Source organism: Neofelis nebulosa, chromosome 1 (assembly GCF_028018385.1).
Source record: "Neofelis nebulosa isolate mNeoNeb1 chromosome 1, mNeoNeb1.pri, whole genome shotgun sequence".
Lineage (NCBI taxonomy): Eukaryota > Metazoa > Chordata > Mammalia > Carnivora > Felidae > Neofelis > Neofelis nebulosa.
The window spans coordinates 98,024,361-98,039,416 of NC_080782.1; the positions used below are offsets into that span (position 1 = coordinate 98,024,361).

At 35.4% G+C, this 15,056-nt stretch overlaps 1 protein-coding gene across 5 annotated transcripts in view; it reads left to right on the forward strand.

Moving 5' to 3' along the window:
- Positions 1-15,056, forward strand: part of AP3B1 (adaptor related protein complex 3 subunit beta 1) — a 267,617-nt gene that overhangs the window by 251,159 nt on the left and 1,402 nt on the right. For all 5 annotated transcript variants that reach the window (XR_009261343.1, XM_058729003.1, XM_058729014.1 and 2 more), the window contains one exon: positions 3,854-3,992. Coding sequence is in view for 4 of the 5 variants with exons in the window: in XM_058729003.1 (XP_058584986.1) it covers positions 3,854-3,992 (139 nt within the window). In the remaining variant the exon portion in view is untranslated. The remainder of the gene's footprint in view (positions 1-3,853; positions 3,993-15,056) is intronic.

Genomic DNA, 15,056 nt, shown 5'->3' on the forward strand with positions numbered 1-15,056 from the left:
GTTGCCAAAATTCCTTTTTCTTCTGCCATTTTACTTCTATGGTTGTTGATTATTTTTCTGAATAAATCTGGCAGCTGTTTGCTATGTTTAATAGAGCAGAAAGGCTACTCTGAATAAAGCTATTTGAAAATTTGTTTATATGAAGTATTTGTAAATCCTTCTAAGTCTCTTGGCATTTCTGTATCATTCTTTCTGTCTTCCTGAATTCATTCTTTGATATGGGACTTGATGCTGGCAAATTTACCACAAGCTTTAAAGAGTCTTTTCAATAGCATCTTTTTAGTTAGAGATTTCAGCTGGTTTGGTAATCGAGGTCTCAATTCTCAACTTTACACATTGTACTCGTTTTTTATGCTCCTCTAGGAAGACCTTAGCTTATTTCAACAAATGATACATAGAAAGGACTCCCTAGCTGAAAAATCTTCAATCAAAATAAACATCTATTTCCTCACATTTTATCACTGCAAACTTCTGGATGGTAAAATACCAGTAAATTGAAGTACCTGTGTGTGTCATTACACATGCGTACATAACATTATGTAGTTTTTCTAATTTAAATAAAATGAACTTAGGTACTTAATATCTCATTTCACAGGGCATATATTTTAAGACTCAAGAAGTGCATTAAATGCATTAATGAGGATTTAACTAGAAAAATTATAAATAAAAAGCATGAGGAATACATTTCTGTTTTTATACTAAACATCTATGTAATTTAAAAGTTTGTACAGTATTAAATAAGAATGCTTCTAACAGATTGTATATATTAGATTAATAATTTTTTTAACGAAAAGGATTTATTTCTAATATAAAACCTGATCTGTCATTTTTCCTCAGTTGTTACATTTAGAGTTCCATGGCTAAACGTGCATGTTTATAAGGTAGGTCGTCAAAGTGCTGAAAGACAGAATGGTTTAGCCTATATATGGAAGTTACCTATAATATTCATAATAGGAACTCTAAACCAGAAGCATGATTTTTTTTCATTGCTATGAGTTTTGAGCATTGCAGAGTTAATGATCTAGCTGTAGGATGATTTCAGGACTGTAAATAACATGAGATCCTCTTAAAAATTTGGTTCCTTGAGACAGTTATAACTATTATAAGAGATGTAAGCTGGCTCTTTATCCAAACTGCCTTCTCTTACTCATTTTCTTCTTATGAATTAAATAGGAAATCTAAAACTTAGGAAAAAAATCTAATTTTACTTTCTTATATTGTATGTTCTACATTTTAGCAGTTAATGACAGCTGATTAACCTAAATTAAGTACTCTGTCCACTGCCTCTCCAAAATTTAGATAAATTCTAATGAAGCAACAAATAGTCTGACAGTTTTTATTTTATTTTATTTTTTTTATGTTTTAAATTTTTTTTTCAACGTTTTTTATTTATTTTTTTTGGGACAGAGAGAGACAGAGCATGAACGGGGGAGGGTCAGAGAGAGAGGTAGACACAGAATCGGAAACAGGCTCCAGGCTCCGAGCCATCAGCCCGGAGCCTGACGCGGGGCTCGAACTCACGGACCGCGAGATCGTGACCTGGCTAAAGTCGGACGCTTAACCGACTGCGCCACCCAGGCGCCCCTAGTCTGACAGTTTTTAAATATTTTCCTGGTAACTTTACCTTCGTTATATATATATGCATGCTATATAGTATCTAATGTCTGTTTTTTAGAGGAGAAACTTTTAATGATACCTTGGCATATTTTTCTTTCTCGTTAATTTGAGAATACCTGATATATTTTCATTTAGAAAAATCTCTGGTTTAAGAAACCTAGAATGTTTACTTAATTTTATTATGATTTATGCATCCATCTTATGGTTTCCTAGCTAGCAAGATGCTAATTCTTTAAATGGTCAGACATTTACTATTTTCTGGCCCTTAACTACCACAAGCAATCATATTTGATGCCCCTTAATTAGAGCACCTTTTTTTCTTTCCAGGTTCTTTTTCCACCTCAGCAATCGAGACAATACATTTGCTTACCATGCTGCTCTCCTAAGTGTTCTTTTGCATGTAAATTAATCTTGATTCAGTTTACACTGTCATGCTGAGTGGTACAAATTGCCTATAACAATAAAACAGCATGAGTTAAAAATAAAGGGGGGTGGGAAGGCAGATTGAATGTGTGCCTTACTTGATAGGATGTTACTTTGCTTTATGCCAATACATTAGCTGACGATAATGAATCTTCTGTTCTGAAAAGCATGGTTTAGTTGATTTTTTAAATTTTACTTCAATGGAGCAGTACCTTGTCTTTTATAGACCAAGTTAGACAAACCATTAATGACAAGAGTGTTAAGGTTAAATATGAAGCAATGCATTCACTTCTCTGAGTGCTATCCATCTTTCCATTTACAGGAGCTTGACAAAAGTACTGGCTTTGTACAACATTTCCTTTAATTACATGCTGCGGGAAACAGGCTTTTAACATAAACATAGTTGCATTCATTTATTCAGCAGTTGCTCTTCAATAGAGCTTAATGGAGAAGGTTTAAATCCTAAATGAGTACACACATCTCTCAGCAGTGTTATGTCAGCAGCCACTGTGCTTTACTTAAAAGCAGTGTTTGACTGCTTGTGTAGTTTTTAAAGCTTTTGCCTAATATTGAAGTTAAACACTCTAAGACAGAACATAGTGTCCCCGAGTTTGAAAGTGGTTAGTAAAAACTGCTCTTTGTTAAAAGCTTAGAACTCGTTTTACAGTGTTAGGCTTTCGTGTCTTCGTGCTGCTCATCATAGGGGTTCTTTTAAATTTCAGGTTGCATTTGCAATAAATAACTAAATTAAATACATAGCCCTGGAGATTCAGGGCCTTTTGAAAACATAAAATCAAATTTCTCCATTTTCATAAATTTTGTCAACTATTGTGCACATACCAAATGTCTCAAAAGATCTTTGTTTTTACTGGATACCGTTAGGTGTCGGTGTCTTACATCACAGGTCCAAATAGGTGGCATTTATTATAATTATTTTGGGGTTTTTTTTTACCCAGGTACTAAATTTCAATATTTGTTCCAAGTGTTTGGTATGTTACTGAATTTGTTTACTAAACATTTTTACATGAGATTCTGACATTAATGGCATGTCATATGTTAACTCTGTATTACAGTTTTTGTTCCCGATCTTGCTTAACTTTGTTTTTTTTTTCTTAAAGATTCATTTAAAACGTCTCTAGAATTTAAGGTTCTCCATTCACATTTTCCCCTTTGTTTCTAAGCATTATGCTTCAGAAATTTCGATTGGTGTTTTTTAATTAACTCTATAGTTCCATTCACTAGGCAAGTACTGTTATCACTAAGTATAGCTGCTTAGATACGTGTACATTTTTTAGAACCACATAACTGTTCAATGACTTTCAGTCTTTGCTGAGATAACTTTGACCCATCAGCTGAGGCCATTTGTCAGATAATGTTGTTGCTAGTTATTCCAGACTCACTTTGATTTGTACTCAGGTAGCATTTGACAAGAGAGATCTCTGAATGAAAAGGAGAGGAATAAAAATTTTTAAAAAGTAAAAGCTTAAATAGTTGACGTAGTCCAAATTAATTGAGTATATTTTAAAGGGACTGAAATTGAATAGAATCTTTGTGATTCTGCATTTTTGTCTTAGGGTATTGAAAATCACATTTATTAAGAAGGATGTTCCACTGCATTTTTACATGCTCTTCTACACAATAAGGATTAAAAATTTTGTAAAACATCTGCAGTTATTTAATTCAATGATAATTACCTTCAAAATTATATTCTGAAGTGGGTTTTTTAAGTGTTTAAATTTTGGCTATGAGCTTGAAATTGTTTTAATATAATTTTCGCAAATTAGTAAAAGGGAGCCTTCTTTTGCTCTTACAGGAATGCTAACAGGAATGAATGAAACTTCTACTGTAATCATTGCTGCACCACAGAATTTCACTCCTTCTGTGATCCTTCAGAAGGTTGTAAATGTAGCCAATGTAGGTGTAGTCCCTTCTGGCCAAGATCATATACACAGGTGGGTTCATCAACATGTGATGTATCACTTGTATATATATATATATATATATATATATATATATATATGTATAATAGACACGTATAAATGTATAATTTTAAGTTCATCATTTTCCTTGAAAATAATAATCCCTAAACATATATCTGACCCCCTCTCTTCGTTTCTTTTTAAGATTTTATTTAAGTAATCTCTCCACCCAATGTGGGGTTCAACCTTCAACCCTGAGGTCAGGAGTCACATACTCTACCTACTGAGCCGGCCAGGCGTCCCCCTCCCGTTGTTTCTAATGAGATATTTGATTGTTGGTTTGCGTGAAGGCTGTCTTTCCCATTTCATGCAATCCTTAGTACACTGGGATGTACTGTCCTGCAACATAACAGTCAGTGTACTCGCATTTTATAATAGTTTGGTGATTTGTAAATGTACCTTTTGCAAGATACGATTGAAAATCTATCCTATTTCACCAGATACAGTGGATTTCCAGGAAGACCTGTTTTACAAAGCAGTGGAGTTGGACTTTTTTACTTGAAATAGAGGAAGTTTGGGTACTGTGTTCAGAGTTCCTTTTTACATCAGTCCCATAAGGCTGCTTCCAGTAATAAGGAGCTGCTAAAAAACTGGCATAGAGCCAAATGCAGCTTCTATTTCTTAGACCAGGAATATCGTCACCACCGAGCATCTAAAGCATGACATCCAAGTCATTTGTCCTTAAAGGTAGAAGAGAATGTGATTAATGTGGTTGCCCTCCTTGCGATCTTCTGTGTGCAGTGGCTTGAATTAAAGTAAAGGTAAAAATGATCCCCTTAAACCTGCAGTTGTTACTTCTCTGTTGGGTTAAAGGAATTCATTAATTCCATCTTTAATTCCTCTGCCATTCCACTGCCAATGGCATGCTTTTTCCTTTATATTTCTATATAGAAAAAAAATTTTAAATTGAAGAGAATGCCTTCAGATCTTAAAAAAATTTTTTTTGTAGGGGAGCCTGACTGGCTCAGTCAGTAGAGTATGCAACTCTTGATCTCAGGGTTATAAATTCTAGCCCATGTTGGGTGTAGAGATTACTTTTAAATAAAATCTTTAAAAAAATGTTTTTTAATTAGTGCAGGGTAAGAGAGGTTTCTTACAGAGTGCTGCAGTTGATATGGGTTTTAGACTTCTCTCTGCCATTTTTGGGCTTGGTAGTCTGGGGCAAGTTACAACTTCTTCTTGTGGGCTTTAAGATCTTCATCTGTTTGGAAAGGGGTAGCATGAGACATTAAAATGAAATTCTGTATTATCTATGGAAGAACATTGGTCTTGACTTCAGAAGAGCTGAGTTCAAGTCTTAACCTGCCATCATTTGAAGTTGCCTATCTTCATCTACTGATTGTGACAGTGAAGACCACATGTGCTAGTCAAAAAACCAAAGTTACCCTATTTTTTGTTTTGATTTTTATTTATTATTTTTTTAATGTTGATTTATTTTTGAGAGGGAGTGACAGAGTGTCACCAGGGGAGGGGCAGAGAGAGAGGGAGACACATAATCTGAAGCAGGCTCCAGGCTCTGAGCTGTCAGCAAAGAGCCTGCCGTGGAACCAGAACTCAGAAACTGCAGGATCCTGACCTGAGCTAAAGTCGGACGCTTAACCGACTGAGCCACCCAGGTGCCCCAGTTTTGTTTTGTTCTTAGAGAAAGTTCCTTAATTAAGTTCTTTAATAGGTCTGATGCTTCCATTTCTTGATTTCTGACAAGCCCTATCTCACACAGGGTGGTGGTAAAATAATAAAATGGATATTAGGTCATCATACTGGTACCACTATGCGTATACAACTTAACAGTGAAATGCTGTTCACTAGGGGAAAAAGTGAACAGAAGCCTTTTCAATGAAAATATTCTGGTTCTGAATTTTCCTGTTTTAATTGTTTTCTGCTTTATTTTTTTTCTTTTCTTTTTTTTTTTTTTAATTTTTTTTATGTTTATTTATTTTTGAGACAGAGGGAGACAGAGCATGAACGGGGGAGGGTCAGACAGAGGGAGACACAGAATCCAAAACAGGCTCCAGGCTCTGAGCGGTCACCACAGAGCCTGACGCGGGGCTCGAACTCACGGACCACGAGATCATGACCTGAGCCGAAGTCGGACGCTCAACCGACAGAGCCACCCAGGCGCCCCAGTCTGCTTTATTTTTTTTTTTAATGTTTACTTATTTTTGAGAGAGACCAAGCACGAGCAGGGGAGGGGCAGAGAAAGAGGGTGACACAGAATCCCGAAGCAGCCTCCAGGCTGTGAGCTGTCAGCACAGGGCCTGACGTGGGCTCGAACTCACAAACTGTGAGATCATGACCTCAGCCAAAGTCAGACGCTTAACCAATTGAGCCACCCAGACACCCCTGTTGTTTTCTGCTTTAAATACTTCTTTTTACTCTTCTGGGTGATTTTCTTTAGCAGAAGTTGCTGTTTTATTTATGGATCCTTTGAATTACTGAAATTACTGAAACACCAAAATATCATACATCAACTATAACTTTTAGCTTATGCAGTACAAAATTATGATACTGACCATCTACTACCCAGCAAAACTTCAGTCTTATCTTAATATGTTCTTCTACAATGTACAAAAAGACATATGGTAACCCTTGTTTATGTTGTAACTTGTAATTTATTTTTTGTTTTGTTTTGCATGTGGGTTAACTTTTCTGAAAGCAATGGCAGGTTTCCAGAATTTTGTTTCTTAGAAGAAAACAGCCAAATTGCCTTCTGAAAGCCAACTAATATAAAAGCTACCTTCCTACTGGGAAACAGACTAAGAAAGACCCTTAGCACAGTTGTGTAATTTTTATTAAAGCATAGTTTGCCTGTAACTTGTCTTGGTGGTTGGGAACTGAATGCCTGTTCAAGTGATTAAATTACAGACAATTCTCAATTATCTGTACTAATGCAGGGGAGACACGCAACTAAGAACCATTTATATCTGCCTTTGCAATGCAGAGATTGCGCTCAGACTTCATGTTCGTGGTCCTCACACACATCCACGATATCTTGACACTTTTCTAATCCAGCCGTGTGTGTTCTAATCCAGCAGGTGTGGTGTTTGGCTCTGTAACTTGGAGGAGGAGCCCAAGTTACTACAGGGTCAAAAATGAAAAAAACAATGCCTATATGTAATTAAGATTAGGTTGTTCTGTTTTCATTTGCCTCACAAGTCTCACTATATGTAATTGAAAATGTTTTGCGTTTGCTCTTACAAAGTATGGCTATATTAATGTTCTAAATTTTAGAAATAATAAACACCTAGAGTTACTTGTATTTTTCATACACAAATTGTTAAAAATTATCATCCTGCATATGTAACATTTTTTGCCATTCTTTTGTACTCAGTAACAAAACAAAAATGAACAATTGTTAGTAAAATCAGTACCAGTGCCTTTCTTAATGTCATTTAAAGTGAAATAGCAATTACTGTTTATAACAGAAATTGACAGTTTACTTCTTCATTGAGTTGTGTTCATGTTTTTAACTGTAGTGCTCAGTATCCTATTTTCCTGTGGAGTTAATGAGTTTATATATCTAAACATATATTATTTAATTGTTAACAAAATTGAACTCCCTGTGAGATTTTTGAGTAACTCCTTTATTCTTCTGTGATGGTTGCTTTTTTGAGTTAATGAAGAATAGGACCAAAGCCATTCTTGTATTTACTAATGGTAATTGACTTACAATTGCTTTAAAAAAAAACAAAAACAAGTATAAAAAGAATTTTAGAATAATTTATTCCCACTACTCTTAAAATTTGAATAGTTTTTACATTAAATGCCAAGTTAAAAAACACTTAATATAAGAAATATGTAAGAAAAAGGGAACCTTCATTAATATGCAGAAGTGTGTAATAGTGTAAAGTAGAAATTTTAATTGAATACATAGTAGAAAATGGTTCCTACATATCAACATAAAATGGCCTCCATTAAGAAAAAGTCAATTAAAGGAGCACAAGTTTTATGGAATTCATTTCAAAAACCAGGAGCATTTTTTATATAATTAACTGCTTTTCAAGATCACTGAGAAAGTATATCTGCTGTTAGATTATATGACATTTACTTTTGATTTTCTAAATGAGCAATAATATTAGAAGGCCAACCAGTATACTATTGAAAGACTTAATTAACTTTATTTTCATTTCTGTGGTACTTGGTGACTGAAAAGGCTGCTCTTTGAGAACAAAATCATCCCATTGAGATCTACAGAGTTATGGTCAACTCTCCTATTTTCCAGATTACAGTTATCAGATGAGAAGGAGTAATACAGAAATGAGAATTTTAAAAATCATCTATTAAATATAGAGTTGAATATCTTCATGTCCTGTTTTAGATATTCATATTAAAATATGTGATATTCTATGCATTGTAAAAGTCTTAAAGCATATTGTTTAAGACAGTATACTAATAAACTAACACATAAATAAAATATACAAAGGGCAGAATGAATAGCAGTAAAACAGTATAGGAATGGACTGCAAAAGGAAAATGTCAATATTTAATATGTTTAGGGTAGGAGAATTCGACTAGCATTGGGAACCCTAGGTATATCCAGGCCCAGGAAACATTTCTTGTGTTCCTCTGAGAAGGAAATCAGGTGAGGGTTTAGGACAGGTTTGGATTCAATAGTGTAGAAACTGAGGTGTGTTTGCTTTAATTACATTGCTTGTCCTCTGATAAAGATACTAATGTGCAGTGACCAAAAAGCAGAAAGGTAAAAATCCATAGCTCCAAAATCTTTAAGGTTTTCTGTACAAAAGAATTCTGTGGGGGGTTTGTGTAAAATTCAGATTCCTCAGAGCCACAGCCAGGGGCTCAGATTTGGTACTGTGAGGTATGGCCCAGGAATCTGTATTTTAACCAGTAGCCAAAGCGGTTATATGGCCAATAATGTTCCATAGTTTACAGTTTGAGACTGCCTTGAATTATCAAGAGTTAATGACAGCCACATGACACATTTTAAAGTATATTTTTCCTTTGTTTATGCATTTTCTTTTTACAGATTAGTTATTAAGGGATGCTAATAGACAAGATGTTTGATGTTGTTTTTCCTTACAGCTATGGCATTGTGCTCCAGCAAGAGCATATTGTTAATTATATCAGTGTATTACAGTCTCGTCTGTGAAACTGTCCTAGGCCACAAGGAAAAGTTTGTCTTTCAGCAGTCTCAGCCATTTCACATTTTAACCCAGTTTCCGGAGTTCTGACGTTCAGTAACAGTGGTGTTCAAAAGAGTTATCAGACTACCTACTCATTTTGCCCTTTCATGAACAACAAATTGACCCTGTGAGGGGAAAAATGTGATCATTTGAGTGAAAACAGAAAGCCTTGTCTCTGCCATGATGCTGTTTTAGTTCTTAGCTTATTCAATAAGACCCTAGAACAGTTTTCATTATTAACTTGTATCTAGTACTTAAAGTCCTCCTCCCGCCCTATAGATCTTAATGTTTGGATCTTGTTTACTCTGTCACTTTTTTAACTTGCAACTTTTGAGCAACATACAACTTGTGAATAATTACAGTCTTAGTAGAATGAATGTTGTTTTACTATGGTCCCTGAGGTCCTTAACTATTAGGAAAGCCTGGTGCTGTGAATGGAACAGTGTATCCATGGCAACCTGGCAGTCAACTTTTTAATTTACCAACATATTTAAAGATAGTTTATTTGCTTCAGGTTGAAAATCAGAAATCTTTTTATTTAATTGAAGTACATGTAAAGAACAACTTGTTTCATTTCTAGGCCTTCAACTCATCCAGTGAATCACTGTTATCATATACATGTTTATTAGTAATTAATAGGAGAAATACTGGTATATACTCCCATTTCCATCATAAAATGTCTATATTGTGCAACTCTTTCACTCAATTTTTTTTTGAAGACTTGTGACAAATTTTCTTAGTGCTAAGGTTACAAACATGAATGGCATAGTCACTTCTTGGTGGGAGTCTTTGATACTTCCCTTTCTTCTGTTCTTAGGTTGCTCAACTTTTGGGTTATTTTTGTTTGTTGTTTTATTTCTTTTCCCCTAGTAACTGGAATATTTAAATACTAGATAATTTTGAAGGGCCATAATAGAAAACCGTGTCCTAGTGCCCTAATTTTATAATCTCTGATACTACAGTAACCATACTTCACCTGTCTTAAAATGCTTTGTAAGGAGTTGTTAATATAAAGATATCAGGCATTGGTCTTTTCTACTGTGTGATAAATTTGGAATCTCAAACTGGACCAAAGATTTTGGAACCTATTTAGACGTCAGCTTTCTCAAGTTGGTGATTGTCCACTAGAGGGCAGCACTGCTTTTTTATCTGCTGCTTTGATCTCTGCAGGCTCTGTGAACAGCATTTCATTGAAAAACAAATGTAGACCTCAGTTAATTTTTACACGGAACGCATATTTGGATATTTTAGAAATAACCAAACCGCATCGCTGATTTTGCTTTATACCATTCTTTCTTTAAGTTTTATTTAATTCTGCCATTTGTGAGGTAATATTCTGCAATGCAACAGTTTTACTAGTAGGGATATATAACTGTTTTCATGTAGAAATGAGAGGTATTCTTGATGATTTTCCTTCTGGGTTGGAAATTTTATAAGGAATCCAAGAGAATGGGGTAAGAATTTATTTATTATTTGGTTTTCTGTTAAGGCCCATCCCATCCCACCCCCACCAAAGAGACAAACCAAAAATGCTTTGGAATAACTGGGATGTCTCGTGTCTTCTTTGAGAAAGTGCACTTAGATTTATTTACCTTTTCTTTATAAAGAAAGAGAATGTGTCAATGACAAGATAGTATGGAGAATCGTTATACCATGTGTAAAGATTCAAACAGAATATAGAGAGTCTTAAATTATGATGGGCGTTTATTTTCTTTGTTTTAACTCTTCTCATCAGAATGTTAAAGGGAAACACTACAATATTGCTGGCTGATTTTTTTTTTTTTTAATAATAGGGGAAAACACATTTCTTTGGAAAAATTCTCTAAACTTGAATCACATGTAATTTCTCATCCTCAATATTAATTTCAATTGTGTAACGGGCTTAACTTTAAAAGACAATTTTATAGTCAAGAAAATGGAATTTTTTTTTTTACAACTTGCAAATTCTCTGTTTAAAATGTTCTATATTAACTCAAAGCAATAAGGATTTATCATTTTTAATTCTTTGGGAAATAATGCTCCAAATCATGATGCCTTGGTATTTGATGTTAGGAGGCTTATTCAAACCAGTATTTCTTACATATAATCATTGTGCGACTTCATTACACATTTGTCAACTTTGGACTAATTATTTTTATACAGCTAGGGCAGGGCACTGCATCTTGTGATCGTCTTTCTTACTAATAGGATTCTGTCTGCTTCAGCAGGCAGTAATTGAAGGCTTCATGTACAGAGTAGGGGGAAAAAAAAAGTTTTAGCCTGAGTGGGCCATTGTCACAGCTTCTGGTAACCAGTAGAACAGAAAACACGAGAAAATTGAACTCAGAATAGAAAAATCAGAAACCAGGAAGACTATCCAAGAGAAGAAAAAGCATGTCTTAGAGCTGTTGCATTAAGTGTAGCAAATATGATTCTACTTAAAAATGTTTGTGTTTGTGAATACCCTGGAGACTCATACAACCTCTCAGATAAATATTTTTTAGTTCCTGTTGTCCTGTTAACATTTCAGTTGTTAAAACCATTGGGTTGTAAGATTCCTTTTCCTTCTGACAAAGAACATTTATGGTCCATAGCCAGCTCCTCATAAATCTGAAAAAAAAAATATATGGTTTAAGTGCATGAGGGAATAAGGCCACATATTGTAGATACTAAATTTGTACAGATTTGTTGTTGTTATCTGAGCTGTTTTCCTAATTCTGTCAGTAGTTAAGACAAATCAACTTTTTTAGAAGAGTAGTGTCTTCGTTTAGGTTTGCCAAGCAGCTTATTTTGTCTTTTTCTTTAATTTTAAGAATTTTTATAGGCTTCAAAGAAAAAATGTCAATTGCTAGAGATAATAGACAAAAAGACATGTAATGAAATGAAATACAGATGTATCTAAACAGTTTTACCTCCTCAGTTGGTGATTACAAACAGCGAGTGCTTGGTGGTAGAATGAAAATGAAAAATTATGAAAAATACCTAGACGGTATCCTTTTAATAACATGGAGCCCGTCATACATAGGCAATACATCTTTAACTGTCATCCTCTTATTTGTTCTCATTTGTGGTGTTACTGGTGTTCGAGGTTGGTTGGCCTCCCAGAAGTCCCTCCCTGTGTTACAGCTCCATTCAACAAGGTTTTATATTTCTCATTGCTGGTGTTCTTTTGAGGGAGTGGGAGGTGGGGGATGTTTAAAATTTTTTTAATCTTTAAAAGGCAGAAAGTAAAAAGTTGTTGTGACAAAGCAGCAAGTCAGGATGCTTTGAATTACATAATAGTGCAAATTCAGCTACACATTTTGAAGGGAAAATCTTCCCTCCTACTAAAGTTTTTGGAACAATATTAGATTATGTATTAGGTAAATAAGAAAAACATTAATCTTTCCATTTACTAATAAAAAAAACAAAAGTACATTTTGCATATTTGAGAATGCGTATGATCCAGAATCAGAATACTTGGGTTCAAATTCCTGCTCAACCATTCACTGGCTGTGTGCCCCTGGGTACGTATCTCAACTCCTGTGGGCCTCACTTCCCTCATCTATACAGTAATCTGCCTCATAGAATCAAATAAGTACCCACTACACAAAACACTTAATAAATGGTACCTGCAGTTATCACTGCGGTGATCGAAAACCTCACATATCTTCTGAAAAAGTTTTGTCACCGCGTTAATCTTCGTTTGGGGTCAGGCACAGAAGTTCTGATGTCAGCCATTAAATTTAACATAGAAGTGTTTGACCCAAGCTGTCTTTATAACCAGTGTTTCTTACACCCAAAAGCTATGTGGTATTTATTAACTGGTACTCTTTCCATAACTGTCTTTTCAGTGTATGTTAAAGCATAGCCTGTTCAGGCATTAACTGATTAATAAATTTGGGGCGGGGGTGGCTTTGCTTTTCCTGGACCAAAACAAACCAGTTGTAATCATGCTGTGTTCCAATTAAATACATCCTTTTTGAACTGTGAAATGAGAATGTCAGAACATCTGATCTTCTAGTCTCTTGCTTTAAAACATTGCTTCCACCATTTGTGCCCACTAGAACACAGAGACCTAGCTAACAGGCAGTAGCTTTTATACCAGCTAACAGATTTCATTGCTAGGATGATTTGCTTAGCATATTTCCACTGTAGGGTAAGCAAATGCCTCTTTTCTTTACTGCCCCTAATCTTTACACTATTGAGAATTTTTATGGTAATAGGATTTCAAAAACGTGTACAAGACACTAATTTTAATCTCTGTAAACATACTGGCATCAAAATTGACATTTGTCTCTGCTGAGTTTGTATTAGTGTAGCATCGATTCTAAGTTTTTAATGCAAAAGAGATAAAATGTGCCTTGGGGCTGTGCAACCCTGAAATTCAAGTGCTTTTGTGTTCCTGTTGAGACATAATCTCCTTCTCTACAGTCCCAAGGCACAAGTGTTAAGTAAATAAAGGGACTAATAAGACTATTGTTTACATAATTATAACCCTGTCAGAAATAGAGACCTCTGTTGAAAGATGTGTTGAATGAAGATTTGGTGATGATCAAATCTGTGGGGAGAAAAGTTACATAAATGAGTAGGACAGTAGAGCTGCCTAGTCCGACATACAGACATGGTTTAACAGAAATACAGAAACAGGATTCTGCTGTGAAGCAGAAGAATCCCAAAAGTTTGGACAAAAGAAATGCATAAACTTGGAAGGGGTGATAGAAAAGGGGGTCGGTCATGTTAGGGCCAGTGTTGTTTGTGCTCTCTAAAAGATGAGATTAGGAAACAGTTCCTTAGGTCCTGTGTGGACATCTGAAGAGCACACGGTTACTTACAGTTGCTTCTCACAGTAGGAAAACTGCTCTGTCAGATTCCTTACAAGTCTTCCATGTGTTTGGAGAGAGTAGCTTTCCATGTTTGTAGAAAATACACAAATAAAGGACAGCAAAGGTTTCTAACATACTTTATCAACAACCCACTAGCTTATACGTTAAAATGCAACTTAAAAATGTGGATAATATTTTCATATTAGCCTGTTTGTTTTGCTTTTGAGTCATTATTCTAATTACTGTTGGAAAACTGATTTTCATTACTCCGTTCAGGTCAAAAATGGCTTGCTAGGTTTCCAAAAAGAAGAATCGAATGTGTTATGAGATCTTGATGTCATTTTTGAAAACTCAAAGAAGAAATTACTTTTCATTTAAAGAGAATCTGCTTCCTGCTTAAGTGGCTAATATTTTAATTAAGTTGGGAGTGAAGTTTTTCTGAGTGTCTCCTGATAAACTCCCTCTTTTATGTTGATGGTAATTAAACAGATCCCTGAGGACACCGTGGGCTCTGCGCAAGGCCCATGCTAATTGTCAGACATGAGACACTGACCAGTTGGTTTGCTCTTGAATAGTCCGCAGCGTGCTGTCAGCGCGGCAGTTTTATTTTTATGTATTGTGAGCTGTTGTCAGGGCTAACTGGGTGCCATTGTGGCTGAAGATGTTGCGCAAATTGAGGCAGATGGCTCAGATTCAGACACGTGTCATACAGAAAGGGGAAAGGGGATTGGCCCTGCAAAGTGGGGTCACAGCAGGTCACAGACCTGCTCTACACTTGTTAGTGTTTTCAAAAGCTCATGTGCAGCAACTTTGTTTTTCTCCAGTCATCCCTGCAATCAAACCCCCTCCCACCCCCCTAAAAAAAATGTGTGGAACATGCTCCATGTGGAAAATGGAGGCCTAGGAGGGTTCCGTCCTCTTCCTTCACGTCTCTGGGGCTCAACTGTGCGTGCAGAATGAATTAGCAGGATTGACAGAAGTTCATTGTGCCTCCAACGGCTTTTCAGTCAATTGCAGTGCTTAAAAGGCTAGTTTTGCTTTTAATTCCGTGTAATTAGTAGATTCTTCATGTCTTGGAATTTAGTAATGGAGCCTTAGACCTCAAGTTT